The sequence below is a fragment of the Buteo buteo genome, chromosome 15, assembly GCF_964188355.1.
Source record: "Buteo buteo chromosome 15, bButBut1.hap1.1, whole genome shotgun sequence".
Classification (NCBI taxonomy): domain Eukaryota; kingdom Metazoa; phylum Chordata; class Aves; order Accipitriformes; family Accipitridae; genus Buteo; species Buteo buteo.
The window spans coordinates 10,771,995-10,788,880 of record NC_134185.1 but is presented as its reverse complement, the minus strand read 5'-3'; the positions used below and the strand labels follow the sequence as shown (position 1 = coordinate 10,788,880).

General features: G+C 38.1%; 1 protein-coding gene across 8 annotated transcripts in view; it reads left to right on the top strand.

The window, feature by feature from the left end:
• Positions 1-16,413, top strand: part of SNX14 (sorting nexin 14) — a 57,681-nt gene extending 41,268 nt beyond the window's left edge. For 3 of the 8 annotated variants that reach the window (XM_075046555.1, XM_075046554.1, XM_075046553.1), the window contains 9 exons: positions 189-300; positions 2,105-2,145; positions 2,304-2,423; positions 9,694-9,817; positions 10,348-10,512; positions 11,556-11,651; positions 12,354-12,445; positions 12,601-12,657; positions 13,878-16,201. In XM_075046555.1, coding sequence (XP_074902656.1) covers positions 189-300; positions 2,105-2,145; positions 2,304-2,423; positions 9,694-9,817; positions 10,348-10,512; positions 11,556-11,651; positions 12,354-12,445; positions 12,601-12,657; positions 13,878-13,979 — 909 coding nt within the window. In that variant the 3' untranslated portion in view covers positions 13,980-16,201. The other 5 variants (XM_075046552.1, XM_075046559.1, XM_075046560.1 and 2 more) reach the window with 2 other exon arrangements.
• Positions 16,414-16,886: the final 473 nt, after the last annotated feature.

Below are 16,886 nucleotides of genomic sequence, written 5' to 3'. Positions count from 1 at the left end.
TGAGTTATAGAAGGGGTTCAAGTGGGCAAATAAAACTTGTTTCATGTGACTGAAAACAGAAATCTTTTGTGAATGACAGTATCTATGGTAATATAGTGCTCTTTGAGTATCTTTTTGCTATAGAGAAACAGATTTTTAAAGATTAGTTTTAAAGTACTTGTACTTCTTTCTTTCCTTCTGTCTCAAAGAAACTTCTGCAACATCCAGAATTAAGTAACAGCCAGCTTTTAGCTGACTTCCTGTCCCCTAATGGAGGAGAGACTCAGTTTCTTGATAAAATGTTGCCTGATGTGAATCTTGGTATGTAATACGCTAGTTGTTTATGCTGACAAATAGTAATATTGTAGATACCATGATTGAATGATAGTAGTAATGAATAGGTAACTCTTGTGTAAGGATATGGATGTGGGAAATAGGAACTCTGCTCCATCACAGCCCTTAAAATTATAGCTCAGCAAGCAAGACATGCTGATACTTTTCCCTTGAAGAAAAAGGACATTTTGAGATTATGGAAAAAAGTATTTAAGTGGTTGCTTTTGAATCTTTGTGTCAGCAAGCAAGGTGATAAGATTTCTGTAACAAATTTCATAGTTTAAGACGACTTATGGTATTGTCAGGGGTCAAATCTCCACAAGTCAGTCATTATTTACAGGTGTGATGGTATAAACGATTTAATATAAACTACCTTTGGCTGTTAGTTGATTAAAATCTGTTTATTTTAATCTGAAAACTGTAATATTTAATATTTCTAGTATTAGCTAGATCTCTTTTAATATGAGCTACTTAGTAGCATTGGAAGCAGTGGTGTGTGTGATATAGGCAGGCCAAATGGAAATTGAGAAGTTGAGAAATTCTTGCTGTCTAATGTAATGGTTGATAATAAATCAAAAAAGCAGACTGCAGCGTGACTTTACAGCTTGGCTGCAATGTAGCTGTCTCAGGGTAGTGGGCCTGAGCTGGTAAGGTCAACCTCACGGCCATTCTGTCTTCGTGTATTGTAGAACTTGTGGTTCTGGCACCAGCGTGTCCAGGAAAGCCATGTCTGAACTGTGCCACTGCATTTCTGCTTCCCCCAGTCATAGTGTGAACCTGCTGAGGTGGCCGTTCTCTTAGTGTGCTTAGTAAGTTCTGCAATGAGATTTGGGTGGTCATCCTCCAGCTAAAGGGTTTTGTTTTGTTTCAGACCTCCCCTCTAGATCCAGCTATATATTGTTAAAAAAAGCTTATAATGATGGTGTTTACTGTAGAGCATCTCATGTCTGAGACCATGCTTCTCTTCAATAAATGTCATTTTAACAAGCCTTGGCATTTCAGTAGGGCTTTTTGTGAGAATGAGCAATTTTATTATGATCGTTTGATCATTGTACATAATTTTTATTGTAAGTTAAAAATGTAATGACATGTAGGTAAGAAAAATATTACCGTAAATGCAGTGCTTAAAATGAAACAGATCCTAGACACTTTCATTTTTCAGCATTCAAAGTTACTGTGCTGTATCCTGATAGCCTTAACAGGACAGAAGAGCTGATTTTTAAGGCCACAGCTGTAGCCTGTCCAATTTGTAAAACTTTAATTACCAGTATTTTCAAGACTGGATCCTCCCAGAATCTCTCCAGATTAGCTGATCTTTTCAGGGAAAGAGGATAATCTCAGTTTTTGTGATTTCTTTTGTGATAAATGTTCATGAAGGATGAATAACTTAAATACAGAAAATTATGCCTGTACAGGTGTCATATAGTACTGCTGGTATGGTGCTACAGCTATGTATGTTTGAGCCTCTAGAAAAATTAAAGGCAGATCTAGAGTACTTAGTTTTTTCTAAAAATTTTCAGATAATCACCTGTATATTTTTTATATTTTGATAAAAAGATATTTTGAGTATCTTTTCTTGAAGAGTACTAAGCATTAAATTATAAGCTGTATATGTGGAAGACTTTATTTTCATTGCTTATTGTGCCAAATTAGAAAAAATACAGATTTCAAAACCTATTGAATTTTTAAATTAAATTCTAGACAATAAGTACACAAAATGTAGCAGAGCAAAATGTCTTTAAGATCTGGCAGTGATAACACGAAGTTTTTATTTGTTTGTTTCTAATTGTAGGTAAAATTATAAAATCTGTTCCAGGAAAGCTGATGAAAGAGGTGAGTAAGTCTTCCAGGTTGCCAACATTTTAACTTCAAGAACTAATTTTGTGTGCTTACTAATTTATAGGCTAGTCAAAAATTTGTTTGGAAACTCAGTATTTTGTTTTTCTTTCTATAATTATGCAAGTGACAGTTTCACTCATATCTTATTTCAGAAAGGTCAGCATTTGGAGCCATTCATCATGAATTTTATCAACTCCTGTGAATCTCCCAAGCCTAAACCAAGTAGGCCTGAACTTACCATTTTGAGTCCCACTTCTGAAAACAACAAGAAGGTACAGTAAATCATCTTCCTTCCCTGCTTTACAGGAGTGGGGAAAATTTACCATACTCTGAAAATGCAAAGAATAAACAGAAAAAAAATCATAAATATAACAGCTTACCTATTCTGCCTTGTCTTTTCACATGAGAGAGAATAGTAGTGCAGAGAGCTTTGTCATCTTCTGTCTTGTAAATATCTTAGTCTGAATTACTTTTGAGGGTTGTGGGGTTTTTTTTTCATTTTGGCTTTTTTTTTTTTTTTTTTTTTTTAATTCTTACTGGATTTGAAGATGAGGATACAGAGTAGAGACCCTGGGAAGTAGAGAGAGGAGAAAAGGGAAGGCAGAGGTGTAAAATGGGGAAAGTTTTAGTGCCATAAGGGAGCTTTCTTTTCAAAGTGAAGAGCTTGAGTGTTTGATGAAAGTGTGGCTTGTCAAAGTGCTACAAGCCAAAATTGTCAAGGGGCTGATACCTGTTTATCTGCCTGTAAAACGTTACTATACAGTTCATTGATGTCTGGTGTACATAACAGGTTAACTATATAACTTAATTGTAGTTTCTATCATTGCCACAGTTAAAGCCCAGCACTTCCAGTTTTAACCTTTTACTTGACTATAGGATAACATAGTTCCTTTATCAGTCTTACTGTATTTGTGGCTGGAGCCTGGTGAAACTTACTTGAAAGGCTTATGTTAGCTTCAGAGGCTTTAAAAAGACACTGGTCTATATTTCTGTGTTAGACTGCTTTAGAGTGTTAATGTATTTGTGGAATTTACAGAGGAATATTGTTTCTGGACTAGGATTTAAGAGACCTAAGCTCAGTGTTATAGAGTTGATGTGATTTGGGACAAAATATTTGATGTGCATACACTTTGCCATGTGAGGGGTTCTAAAAGAAAACTCAGTACTATATGCTTTTCTGCTCTCTCATTTGCTTTGGGAAGAGGAGTTGAAACTGGACTATGTAAGCTGGGACATTTCATTTCGCAAAGTGAGAAATTGGAGATGTATGATAGTCTAAAGAATAATGAGAGGACAGGGGATAGAGGTTTTTTCCTCTGTCTTCTAGTGCAAAAACTAAGATGGATTAAATGAAGGTGGTAGGAGCCAGGTTCAAAACAAAAAGTGGTAACTCCTGCAATGGTTAATAGGTTGTGGAACTCCTTGCCAAAAGGTGTTGTGAATACTAGAAGTTTAAACAACTCTAAGGTGAGACTGTACAAATTCACAAAAAGGAAATAAATTCAGGGTGAATACCTGTAGAGAAACCGCATCCAGCTCTTGAACTTTTTTTTGGTTGAAGACAGTTGGAGGCTGGAAGATTATTGGTGAAAAGTACTGTCTATGCTCATTCTCTTCTTGCAAGAGCTAGAGGCCCAGGATCCATTTGTGGTTCTTGTTGGTGATGGACTGTTGAAAAAATGGACCTTTTGATTTCCTTCACTATGAACATTTTTATAGTGTTAGGACACTTACAGAATTTGCAGAACTTCTACACCGATTAAGTACAATGGCAGTTAATTCTATTAATTTGTTTAGAATTCACCTTATAAACCCGAAGTCTGAATTACTACAGCCAATATTGTAGTGCTAGCTTACATGAGCACACAAACAAAATTAGTGTCCTTCATTTCAAGCTGTTTCTTACCTTGGACACTATTTCCAAGGTTAAGATATTTTGCTATTGCTGTCTCGTCAGTGTGGTATAAATGTATCAGTAGTTTTAAAAATCAGATGTAGATTTTTTGACTTATGCTAGAAACAGTACATGCATAAATACTTCAAATGTATTTTTTGTAAAACAGCTGACAGCATACTACAGCACAGTATGAACAATCAGTTAATTTTTTACTGCAATCTGTCAAGAACTACTGAAGTTAGTAGTTTTAAAACATTTAGCATGCTTAAATAAAGTATTTGAGCAACAAGCTTTTCACTCTGAAGCATTCCTATGAAGACAAGGTTCTTTTTGTGTTTTGCTTGAAAAACTTTAATAAAGGATCAAAATTAATTCTTTAAAGTGATGTTCAAACCTCTTTTGGATTGTAAAAGGTTAAAAAAAAGTGTATAGCGTTGCTTGGTTAAAATACAAACTCATTCTCTGAAGTGTCAGTCTGTCATTGTTGTAAATGAACATGTGTACAGAAATTCAGGCTCTGAAATGAGGTTTTCCCAAATCTTTTCAACAGTGGTGATCCCAGGAAAGCAAAGAGCTGACTGCACTTTGGCTTTCGTTTTGGAATACTGAAGTTTCCTTAAACAAAACATAGATCTTTACTGCCTTCTGTTTTCTAATGTCATTTTGAGAAATAGTATTGTGGGGGAAGCCTCCTTACCACCGCTGGCTGTCCATGTACGCACTCCATTGGAGACAGAAGTTTGTAGAGTCAAAGTTGTTGCTAGTACTGCTGATTACCCGTAGGAGGTGCTTTTATCAATGAGATAGCGAGTTTCTTTGCAGAGAGCAAAAAAGATGAGGCTAGCCCCAGCTCTCTACTCCTCACTATCTATTGTGAGAGTAAGTTCACTGTTTTTCTAAGCAACTTTATTCTAGTTACCTGTTTTATGAATAAGTAATTGGTTCTACATATATTTTAGATTTTCTTTTTTCTTTCCCAAAATAAATCTGTTTTGTTTTGGGGAGCCATTTGCGGTAAATGGATGGAAAGTTTCAGACCAATATATCTCCTGCAGAGCTATGATTATTATTTAATGATGGGCACTCAAGAAAGACACTGCCTTAGGGGATGCTGCCAGACAGTTCTGTGACCAAATACTCAGAACCTGTTTATGCTCAAATTATACTACCACTTTTGACCAGCAGAGGCATGTATGCATAAAGAATTCATGTGCTGAATGCTTTCTCACTATTTCCCATCTATCATTTTAGCCAGAGCGCACACACTTACTCACACGATAACTGTAATTATTAGAGATCTGATATCCCAGGTTGTGCAGTGTTACGGTCTCTGCTGAGTCTTCTAATGCACATAGTGAAATTCATCCCTCTTGCTGATTTGTTGGGGTGCATGTGCCTTCTCTGGAAGACAGTTTTCTCTTTCTGAAGTCAGCCCATGCTTGTGAAAAGCTTTGTGTCAGGTGCCAGGACACTGCGCCATTTACATCTTGTCACTTCTTGGATTTGATTTGTAAGCCACACTGGTTTCATCTGCCAGACCATTTTAGTTCAGAGCAGTGATGCTTTTTGGAAGCAAATCTCCTGATCATCTCTGCTTATCGCATTTTCTCTTGTACTAGGGAGCTGTCTTAGAACTCATTAAGTGAATTTATTTCAGATGAAACTAAGTTGTCTAGAGATGCAGGCACCAAGGGTGTTCAGTCCAAAGGCCAGACCAAAGGTAGACTGAGGTAACACCCCACCCTACCCCCCGAAATACACATGGCATAGACTGCAGTTGTTCAGTTCTGCAGTTTCACTTCTGTTGTGCCACGTGATGTCTTTGTGAAGATATAAGCACTGTGCAGTCGCCTGGCACCCTTACTTCTTGGTGATGGAGGTGAATACTAAATGTCTGTATCAGGATTGTGTGAGCTGCCTGTATGGAGTCAATGAGTTGGTCTGGCAGGCAGCTGAAGAGAGAACCTTGGCACTTTCTGAGTGCCCATCTGTGAGAAGAGCATGTTATCTCATAGCAAGAAAGTTCTTCAACACACAATTTTTTGGTAAATGATCAATTTCCAGCTGATGCTTGTATTTACTGCAGTGTTCCCGTACACCGTGTCTGACTCAGATCTGTTTATTCTAGTATCAACATGTTGATATCTGCTGAGAGGAGAGTACACATTCCCTGGTGCTTGTGCTGCCAACTGTTGCTGTAAATAGGGTGCACCCAGGCTACGTCTTCATCAACAGGCTGAATAAGAAGTGCCTGAAAGTCTGTCAGGGCAGGTGGAAGCTTGAGTTCAGTCAGAAATGTGCTTACTTCTCTGAAAGATTTTCTGCATGCTGCTTCCTTTTGAATGTTCCTGGTGCGTGTGCATCTTTGTATGTTTTAAAATGTTAGTGGGAAGACTTCCAGTTAAAAATGCAGAATGGACATGCGTAGTCAACCTTAGTACAGCCAGTAGCAATTGGATTTTATCCTGTATCAGATCCACTACATTGAAAGAGTTACCAGCCTCCCTGGTTAAAACAAACAAGCGAACACAAAACCCTGCTTCCCCCTCCTAGGGGCACAAACAGGATTTCTGGCTTTCCCAGCTATGTTTCTATACTGAAGATCTGTAAGCAGCTTGATCGTCTTCTGAACATACTTCTGTCAGACTTGCTAGAATAGATCAGGACTTCTCAGCTGATGCAGACTTTGCAAAATATGCCTACAAAGGCATTGTTCTGCTGGCTTGTGATGATCTGCCAACAGCAATAAAAACTGCTTCTGGAACACCAACAGTATAATGTATGTTTATGCATAGTTACTTGGAGGAAGACACTGTTGCTTTTCAATACATTAACTGATGTGGTTCAGACACTATGTACATTCCTTCTTCTTACCATTTTGGTATAGTTGTTTGTCCTTGGCAAATGAGCAGGAAAAATGGTGGAGAGTTTCATGCCCCTGGCTGTGGATATTGTTTGTAATCGTGGTATTGCTTTTATAAACTTCACACCTATGCTGGAATGTATGGGCATATATTTGCATATGCACTCACTAACCATTGAGTAACTTTCTTTTTTCTATTAGGCACTTAATGTAAGCATTCATACTCTTTTTTGCTAGCTTTTCCCATCGAGGTACAATAGCTAGACTATTGTACAAGAGGTTACTTTGGTCTTTTTCTTAATACAGTCCTTATATCTTTCACTTGCTTCAAGAGCTTGGCTTCCATTTTTAACTAGTACCAATCCATGGAATTTCCTCATTGCAAGCCTTTTAAGAATGTTTCCTGGTTATAATCACAGTTACTGTTTAATCTGAAAGATATGAATAATGATAGCATTGGAGTTTGTCTTTGTTTGTCTTTTAGTCTAATTACAGCAGTAAACATTATATCACATCTCAAATATTAACATGCGCAGAAACATTTAAAAGCAAAATCCTGTTCTTATCTGAATTGTGCATATAATCTCAACTTCTGTATTAGATATCCAGTTGTATGTTTTTCACCCAGCTTTCCTCTGAGTCAAAATTCTGGAAAGTGCAAAACACCTAAGTAGAGATGTAATGCCACTTTGTGTTACGGCTGCTGCATCCTTCAGACATGCATTGCTAATGACTGTAGAATACACACTTGTACTGGAATAGTGCAAAGTATATACTTTATAAACACTGCTCTTTAGTTCAGTAATTTTGGCATGCATTGATCTGCTGTTGCTTTCTGAAATGCCATGTGCAAGAGTCTAAGCTTTCAAAGCTTGACAATGATCAAGGAACCATTATACTTAAGGCGCAGGACAGATTATCCATGTGCAGAGGTACATGCAACATTCAAAGATACTGCTTGGGGTGAAAGTTGAAATAACTTTTGGAAGTCAGAAAGCTTTGCCTGGAGATGGCCTTCATGTTTGGTATTTTTTTTCATAGATCACCTACCGGACTGCTGTTAATGATTTAGTCTGGCCTGTACACACTCCTCTGAGCCCCTATCTATGTTGCACAATGGGCTGCTTTGAGTTGGCTCAGTATGTATCGCCTCTGTCAGGTCATGGGGTGTATTTGAAAAATAAATGAGGCTCTTGTTTAAGTTACAATAATTCAACTAAGATTTTTCCCAGTGTCCTAGTTTCATTATTGAGAAGGATATAGACTTCGGTTTATACATTTTTTTTTAAACAACATACCAGGGACTCTTTCACACAGTAGGTGTGAATAACTATGTGTTCTTGTTACTTTCCTGGATACCAGTCATCCACCAGTGCATGAACTATATTTGCTCCTTCATGTAATTTATATAATAACTTGGTGGTGTTTAGTTTGAGTAAACTTTGTGAAGATAATGCCAGCAGTTCAGCGCTTAACAAAAGAGAGAGCCTAAAGAAGTACAAGTCAAAACCTGAGTCTCGCCAGATTTCCTGATGTAATTTTTCCTAAGAGTGCAGAGCATTCTGTTTAGAGACTCGCATGATTCAGAGCCTGTTGTGATTCTGATGTTTTATGGCCTTATTTATTTCAGGGAGAATTGCTCTACAGAAAGTGAACCATATATAAGCAAATTACTTCCCGTTTCTTGGAACTATTTTTAATTTGGGTGTGATGCAGAAAAATCTGTGTCAGTAGCAATCATCTCAGCCCAGGCAACACTATAATTATATTGCATTTGCTTCTAGTTCTGTGTTATTTTTTTAGAAGCTTGGCATAAACTTTTGAGCTTTCTTTTCATAATACAGAGTATTTTGTATAAAATCTTTTTTATCTTTAGATTAACAGTTTTGGGGATAATTTAAAATGAACTGTTAATGGTGATTGCTAGGTATTGTTAAATGTGGAGAGCCTTAGGACTCGGAGAACTCCTCCTTTCCAGCTGCTGGAGCCTGCAGACTTGGGCAGCAGGCAAGGAGTACTGCCTAGGTGGTATGGGACTCCTTATGGGATGCAGGGATTTTACAAGTATTATAATGATATCTTTTGGGGAAGAACCAAAGGCAAGGAAATGAAGGGATCGTGGTGGTGGTGGGGGAACATGGGAGAATAGAAGGGTAAAGTAATAAACTGGGAAAAAGGATAAAAGGAAAGAAACCCAAACTTCGGTAACTTACAAAGATTCATGAAGTTTTTGCTATAAATAATGAAGTTGGCAGGGGAAAAAGGGATTTCTCTTTGTAAAAAGTTGGATATTTTGTCCAGAAACCATTGTGTTTATTTTGAAATGGAAGCCAACAGGATGTCGTAGGATTCCCCTGTCATTTAAGGCTGGCAAACTCCATATCCTTTATGCCCCTCATTGACAGAATGGGGTGCATCAAAGGAATCAAAGCCTGTGATAAAAGTCTAGATACATGAAGGTATCGGGAGCAAAAAGGCTCGCAAATTAATGTCTTGGTAACCCTGCTGATTTGTTCTGAATCCAGGTATTTTGATTCTCGGGTATCTTGGCAACATGTGACATGCTCTTTATTCCCCCCTGCCCCAGAAAGTGAAGAGTTTTTTTTTAAAAAAAAAAAAAAAAAGAAAACCGATTAGTTCTTTGAAAGCTTTGGAAAAAAGCTACTTCTAATAAAAAATAAAAAAAAACAAACCACAAAAACCAAAACAAAACAACAAAGAACTGATGGCTATCCTTTTGCCTTTGAATATAGTGTTTTCAGTCTTATGTTTCTATTTTTAGCTTTTCAATGATTTATTCAAGAATAATGCAAACCGGTCTGAGAATACAGAAAGACGACAAAATCAGAACTACTTCATGGAAGTGATGACTGTAGAAGGAGTCTATGACTACTTAATGTATGTTGGTAAGGAGTGATTTCTCTTAGTTATTCTTATACTTCATGCCAAATACAAATTTCAGGTTCTTTGGTAAGAACTAAAATTCTATTGTAGTACTCAAATATAATTCAGCACTTGCAAGCTTAACAATATACAACTTAGGAACACAGTCCTTCTTTAAAAGACTTTATTGCTGTGCTAAAGTATCATAATTTATCATTCATTATTGCTCAGTTGTTTTGTTATATTTCTTTCTTTCTGCATTTCAGAGTAAGAGCTTATGGGAGTAAGTCCCTTCCCTTTTCTCAGATGTTCGTAGGCTGCTTGTACACTCTGGGAGTTAATTAATGAAAATAGCTAAAGGAAGTATTTGATAAGCAATCTGGAAAATACTGCTTTTTTTTCAGTGTTGCAATAACAAAACTAAAATATTACTTGCTTGTTTGCAATCTTTTTTTTTCTTTCTTCTTTTTTTTTTTTTTCTTTTTAATAAGTGATTCCTTTATCATCAGTATTAGGAGAACCTTAATAAATGTGTGTTGCTGTAACTTTGCAGGTAGGGTAGTTTTTCACATTCCTGACTGGCTGCATCATCTCTTGATGGGAGGAAGAATTCTCTTCAAAAACACATTGGAACTGTACACAGACTATTACTTGCATTATAAGTTAGAACAGCTATTTCAGGAGCACCGGTTGGTTTCTCTGATAACACTGCTGCGAGGTTAGTAAAAGTTACATCTTTGATGTGAAAATACTGCTTTAGTTTGATATTTGAAATCCCTTCTGTTAAGTTTCCAAGCACTAAACTTTGCAATGCTTGACTAAAGCTAATGGAGGTTTAAAGATCAAGTGGGCCTATAAAAGATTCCAAAAGTTCATTCTGGAAAGATGCTGGGCCACCTGTGTTGTCTGTCAATGATGATTACAGAAAAAAGTATTATGAATAGTAATTTGCTAAGGTGCACAAAGAACAAGAAAACCAGAATGAAAGTGGTTTATTATATCAGAGTGCAAATATTTCATGCAGTCTTTAAATTCCTTCTCACTTGTGTGCTACATCACTATCCTTTATTGTTAATTTTTTTGTTTCCTTTGTTGTGGTGGGCTTTTGAGAGGGCTTCAGTGTTCTTGACCTTCAAATAAGGGAAAGGGAGAGAGGTTAGAAAAAAAAAATTGAAAAATGACCTCAAAATTGTAGAAAAGTATTATCTGACTACAGTGTGATCTAAACAACACATCTGGCCAAAGCTCTGGTAAAATAAAGCTTGTGAAAGACAAAAAAAGAAAGGAGTAAGTCTTTCAGAGCCTAAAACCAAAACTGAGTGCCTAATATTTCTGATAAACAGCAATTCTTGTTTTCTCATTCATAGGTAAATATGAAATTTTTGACAATTCCAGGCAGTGTTTTAGCACAAGTTATAAATACTGCTTATAGTTTCAGAAGTATAAGGGAAATTGTAAGTAAGGAGGTCGTAACTATCCTAACGTAGAATTGATCCAAACCTAGAAGATAATGCTTTAAAAATCTGAAAAGAATGGAAACAAATTGGCAAAAGATCATTGTCCTCCACACAGGTGGGGTATTCTGGATTCGATCAGGCTAATGTCAGCAAAAGACTATTATCTGGCAAGGCTAGAATTCCCTTCCAGTCAAGATCATGCAGAAAAGAAGCTCAACTTCGAAGCCATAATCCGAAACACATTTTAAATGTCGGTGATGTATAGCTGCCTAAAGACATTATTGTCAATGTGTCTTTGCTGCAGATGCTGTGTTCTGTGAGAATACTGAACCTCGCTCTCTCCAGGATAAACAGAAGCGAGCAAAGCAGACTTTTGAAGAAATGATGAGATACATTCCAGGTTCTGTATTTCATGACTCTCTATATTGGTATGGTTAATCGTTCAAGCAGATATATAACTCAAATACAGTCACATTAGCTTTCCAAAACAAATAATACTTACACTGCTGAGATTTGAGTTGACTGGAATACTAGGTGTAAAAAAACCAGGAGTTCAGTTTTGTCACTTAAGTGTTGCTGACTAAGGTTGTAGCATAGTGATCAATAAAGACACGATGGAAATCAAGAGCTTTACAAATATACTTAATACTGTAAGTTCTTCATCTTTAGAATGCTCCTATGGTTTGTATTTTATCCAGATGAAAACTGAGTCAAAAAAGGCACACCTTGAAGCTGGAAGATAAATTGGAGCTCTCTTTACACTGTATAAACTAGGGAAGAGGAGCCCATTTACTAGGTTATTCAGAAAGTAATTAAAAACTTTCAGCTTGTGGTTTATTAAACAATGCATCAGGACAATACATTGATAATATAAAAAGTGTAATAATTACTTAGTTGTGCAGCCCTGAAAGAAAGGGAAGAAAAAAGGAGGAATCAAAGGAGTGGTTTTTTCCATTTACCACTTTAGATGGATAAAATCTGAACTCTTTCTTTAACTTAAACTTTTTTTTTTTTTAACTACTGGAGTTCTATGACTGTATTGTATAGCTGCTTTGCAGTGCTTCCTAATGACTTGTGTATTTGTTGTTGGTATCTGATCTAGACTTAATAGGCAAGTGCATTGGGGAAGAGGCTAAATATGAAGGCATCAGACTTCTGTTTGATGGAATGCAGCAACCAGTGCTCAACAAACAGGTAACTCGTAATATGTGAGGAACTTGCCTTTTGGCACAGAATTTCCTGAAGTGAATGTATGGCTATAGCAGAGAATTGAGCTCTAATTCAGAGTTAAAAATAAAAAGCAGTAGTGTTGCCTTGGAGTGTTCTTAATTTTCTTTACTTTCTTTTAGTTAACTTATGTTCTGCTGGACATCGGGATTCAAGAACTCTTTCCAGAGCTCAGTAAGGTATGTGCTAACTCTGTTCAAGAGCTGTAGAATTTTTCAAGCTGCTAGCGAGTCTGGTCATTGGTGCATTTTTGCTGTTGTTCCCTTGTAATACTAATTTTAAATTTTGGGGAAAATCTGTATTTTACTCATATGTTGAAATCATTGAAATCTGAATTGTTTACATTTTTGTTAATTAGCTCTTTGCAAATCAGTTTAGGCCCATTTGTCTAGCATACAGCAAGTCTGAGCTGCTTTTCAGTAGAATTGGACAGAGCAATCAGCAGTCGGGATCTCTGTGCCTTTCTTTTTGATGGATTGTCTCCACTCTATTTTATGCATTTCCTGATTTAGGAAGTGAATTCTGCATGCAGAGGTCAGGTTGAGCTTCAGCATTCTTCTTGAGGCTATTTGGCAGAAGGGTTTCTTACCTCTAGTTTAGTCACTGCAATGTTAACACCAACTATCCAGATAAAGGAGAAAGAATGCACACGACACAAAATGCTATATAAATGCATATCATTAGGTGTGTGATCCATCTGATATTTGTACTTATGTATATAAAACCTTCACAGAGTTTTACATAGTAATTTTACAGTTTGGTCTTCACGGTAAGCAGGAGATATCAGATAGTTAACTAGATATAAAAAACCCAACCAAAAAAACCCCTCACTCACAAGGGATGTTCGTTGCATGAGCCCAGTGTCTGAGAACTGCGGACTGCCAGCAGTGATTTGTTTTGCATGATAAACGGAAACAAATGTTAGATGTCAGAACAAGCTAGGGCACCTTCTGTTGTTTTCGCTGAAATGAGGCCAGCTTAGCAAGTCTAACCTACTTTGTGCATCAGCTCTGTAGCTGGCCTCCTCACATCAGTGTTCAAACAGTTAAAACAAACAAAAGACCCAACCGACCAAGGGAATAAGGAATTAGCCTGGAGACTTGTGTGCTGCAAAAAAGACCTGACTTAGCCCTGCTGTTTTACTCCGCTGAACCGTTTTTGTATCTCAGCAGCTAATATATATAGGAACATTGGTCTGTCTTCAGTTGATGCTGAAAAAAACTAAAGGCTTTGTGTGTTAAGCATTTAAATAGTCTTTAAAGCACCAGTGAGGCCCACAGGGTGGGGATGAGTGGAATGACGTCTAGCTGGAGGCCAGTAACTAGGGAGGTATCCCAGGGGTCAGTTGTGGGTCCAGTCCTGTTTAACATCTTCATTAATGATCTGGATGATGGGGCAGAGTGCAAGGCTGCAGGCACACAAAACTGGGAGGAGTGGCCGATACACCAGAAGGTTGTGCATACATCCAGAGGGACCTCGACAGGCTGGAGAAATGGGCTGACAGGAACCTCATGAACTTCAACAAAGGGAAGTGCGAAGTCCTGCTCCTGGGGAGGAACAGCGCAGCTGGAAAGCAGCTTGGCAGAAAAGGACCTGGGGGTGCTGGTGGGCACCGAGTTGATCATGAGCTGGCAACGTGCCCTTGCTGCAAAGAAGGCGAATGAATGGTGTCCTGGGCTGCATGAGGAGGAGTGTTGCCAGCAGGTCGAGGGAGGTGATGCTGCCCCTCTACTCAGCGCTGGCGAGGCCGCACCGGGAGTGCTGGGTCCAGGTCTGGGCTTCCCAGTACAAGAGAGACGTGGACATACTGGAGAGAGTCTGGCCAAGGGCCACAAAGATGATGAAGGGACTGGAACATCTCTCCTATGAGGAAAGGCTGAGAGAGCTGGGACTGTTCAGCCTGCAGAAGGGAAGGCTCAGGGGGATCTCATCAATGTTCACAAACATCTGAAGAGAGGGTGCAAAGAGGACGGAGCCAGGCTCTTTTCAGTGGTGCCCAGTGACGGGACCAGAGGCAGTGGGCACAAAGTGAAACATGGGAGGTTCCCTCTGAGCATCGGGAAACACTTTTTTACTGTGAGGGTGACCAAGCACTGTCACAGGTTGCCCAGGGAGGCTGTGGAGTGTCCATCCTTGGAGATGTTCAAAAGCCATCGGGGTATGGTCCTGGGCAACCAGCTCTAGGTGGCCCTGCTTGAGCTTTGGACCAGATGACCTCCAGAGGCACCTTCCAACCCCAACCATGCTGTGATTCTGTAACAGTGTGTACATTTAATGGGGTGAAATATTTTTTCTTCAAAAACAAATCAAGATTTGTTAGTTAATTTAAATCCAGATTATGGTTTGTACAACCTCTTAATCCATCCTTTTGTTCTGTGTAACTATGACACTGCCTGACCACCTGCTGAGGAGGGACCTCCAGTGCTACCTTTGGTCCTGGTGAAAACGCAGAGTTGAGGGCTGGCTCCCCCCTGTTCCCTGTGACTGAAGCTGATGGGAACAGAGTGAGGGAATTCTCTGGCCCAGATTTCAGTGGAGAAAAGGAACAGAAAATACTCCAACCAGGAACTTCAGCTATTTTCCTATCTTGGATCTACTGAGAGTCATACAAAAGAAAGTACTGCTTCTGTGATGTCTGACAGTGGGACCTGGTCGTGAGTGTCCTAGGTCTGTGATGGACTGAGTGAGGCAGCTGAGGAGGGATCACAATGAGAAGGGAAATGCAAGGTGGAGAGGGTATGGGTGGAGGGCAGTGGTTCTCATCTGGAGCTCTAAAAAAAAAAAATAATCAAAAAAAAAATCTAAAAAATTCCCTCAAATCACTGCAAACTGACTGTGAAGCCACTTGAGAAGAGAATTGTTTCCCCCAAACAATTGTAATGGGGAAACTTAAAAATAATGACTGGTTCTTGCTTAGTTACCAGTTTTACTGGGGGGAGGAGGAAATCACTCCAGTGACTGTTCTCTCTGTTCAGCAGAAACTGGTCCTTTTTGAGTTGCTTGATACCAAAATGCATTTGTAGTTACAGTGAAGAACAGAAAATATTTCAGGTCAGTCAGCACTTGAAAAAAACTGAGCATCCTGGAAGTTTTGTTTTGAACGCTGTTCCTTTGGCAGGGGAAACAGCGATGGGAGAAATGGGAAAATTTTAATTAGTGGGGATGTCAGTCTGCTTCCCACTCTTGAGATCTGGTAACTTGAATGTATATCCTACTACATGTACCAGTTGGATATATACTGGATCACTTGATATATGCTGTGTTTAATGGTAGCGTGCGTAAGTGAACAAGCTCTAAGGATAAGAGCTGAAAAATGCCTATTATGAGTTTTGCCTTTGATAGACTGTACAGCCAGTCCCTTGGAAGTCTGTCAGACAGGATACAAGTAAAAGGGGCAGCTGGGAAAGGAGAAACATTCCTAGCAGAGGAAGGAAAGAAATCCAGTTGAAAAAATATCATGCCAGTGCCATTTCCAGAGCAGAAAATTGCTGTGTTAAGAAAATTGTATTCAGCAGTTAGGAATGGGGGAGGTGAGAACTTCAGAGAGAGAAGAAAATACCTATTTTGAGAAAGAGTATTAAAAACCTGAAGGCAGTAGCCTTCCTTTCTCTTAACTATGGTTTCAAGTGGATGTTTTCAAATACCATTAATCATTGCAGCTCAGTTCAGTCATTTGTAAATATGCATTTTCAAACTTCGTATTTTTTTTTCTCCCATTACTGTTTAACAGGGTCCGAAGGAAGCTAGCTCTGTGTCATGTTGGATGTGAATACAGGGACCTTGGTGAACACCTGGTAGAAACATCTGCTGTGCACTATTATAATGGACATGTGACATTTTAACCTTGCATTGTATATTTTCTTGTAAATAACATAAAATCTAAGTTCTAAAAAAAAATCTCTTTATGCAATAAAGACATTAAAATTTAATACCAATTACAAGTAAATAATATATCTGTACTTTTTATTTGAAATCTTTTTTAGCTGTTATCAGTAAAAGTCAAATTTTCCCCAAATCTCTGTGTGTGAAATTACAGGATGACACAAAATAAGACAGCTGGGAGATCAGCCAATGTGTGCTTTGCTAAAAGAGCAATTAATTACACTTGTCTTCCTTAAAGGGTATATAGAAAAATTGTTTGGAAGTTGTAGAATGCTCCCATGAAGTTTTTTTAACTGTCTTAACAAATCTTACTAATTTTTTTAAAACAAAATTACATGATTGAATCTATTGCATACAAATAATCTCAGAACTATCTTTGGCCTCCATGCTTTTCGTGAGCATGGAAAACCATGTGTGTAATTCAGTTTATTTAATATCTGACCTTCAAATCTAAAGCACTCTTAAAATAATAATGGGTGTGAAGAGTGGTTTTGACTTTTACCGTAGCTTTTATTTTTCTGCAATT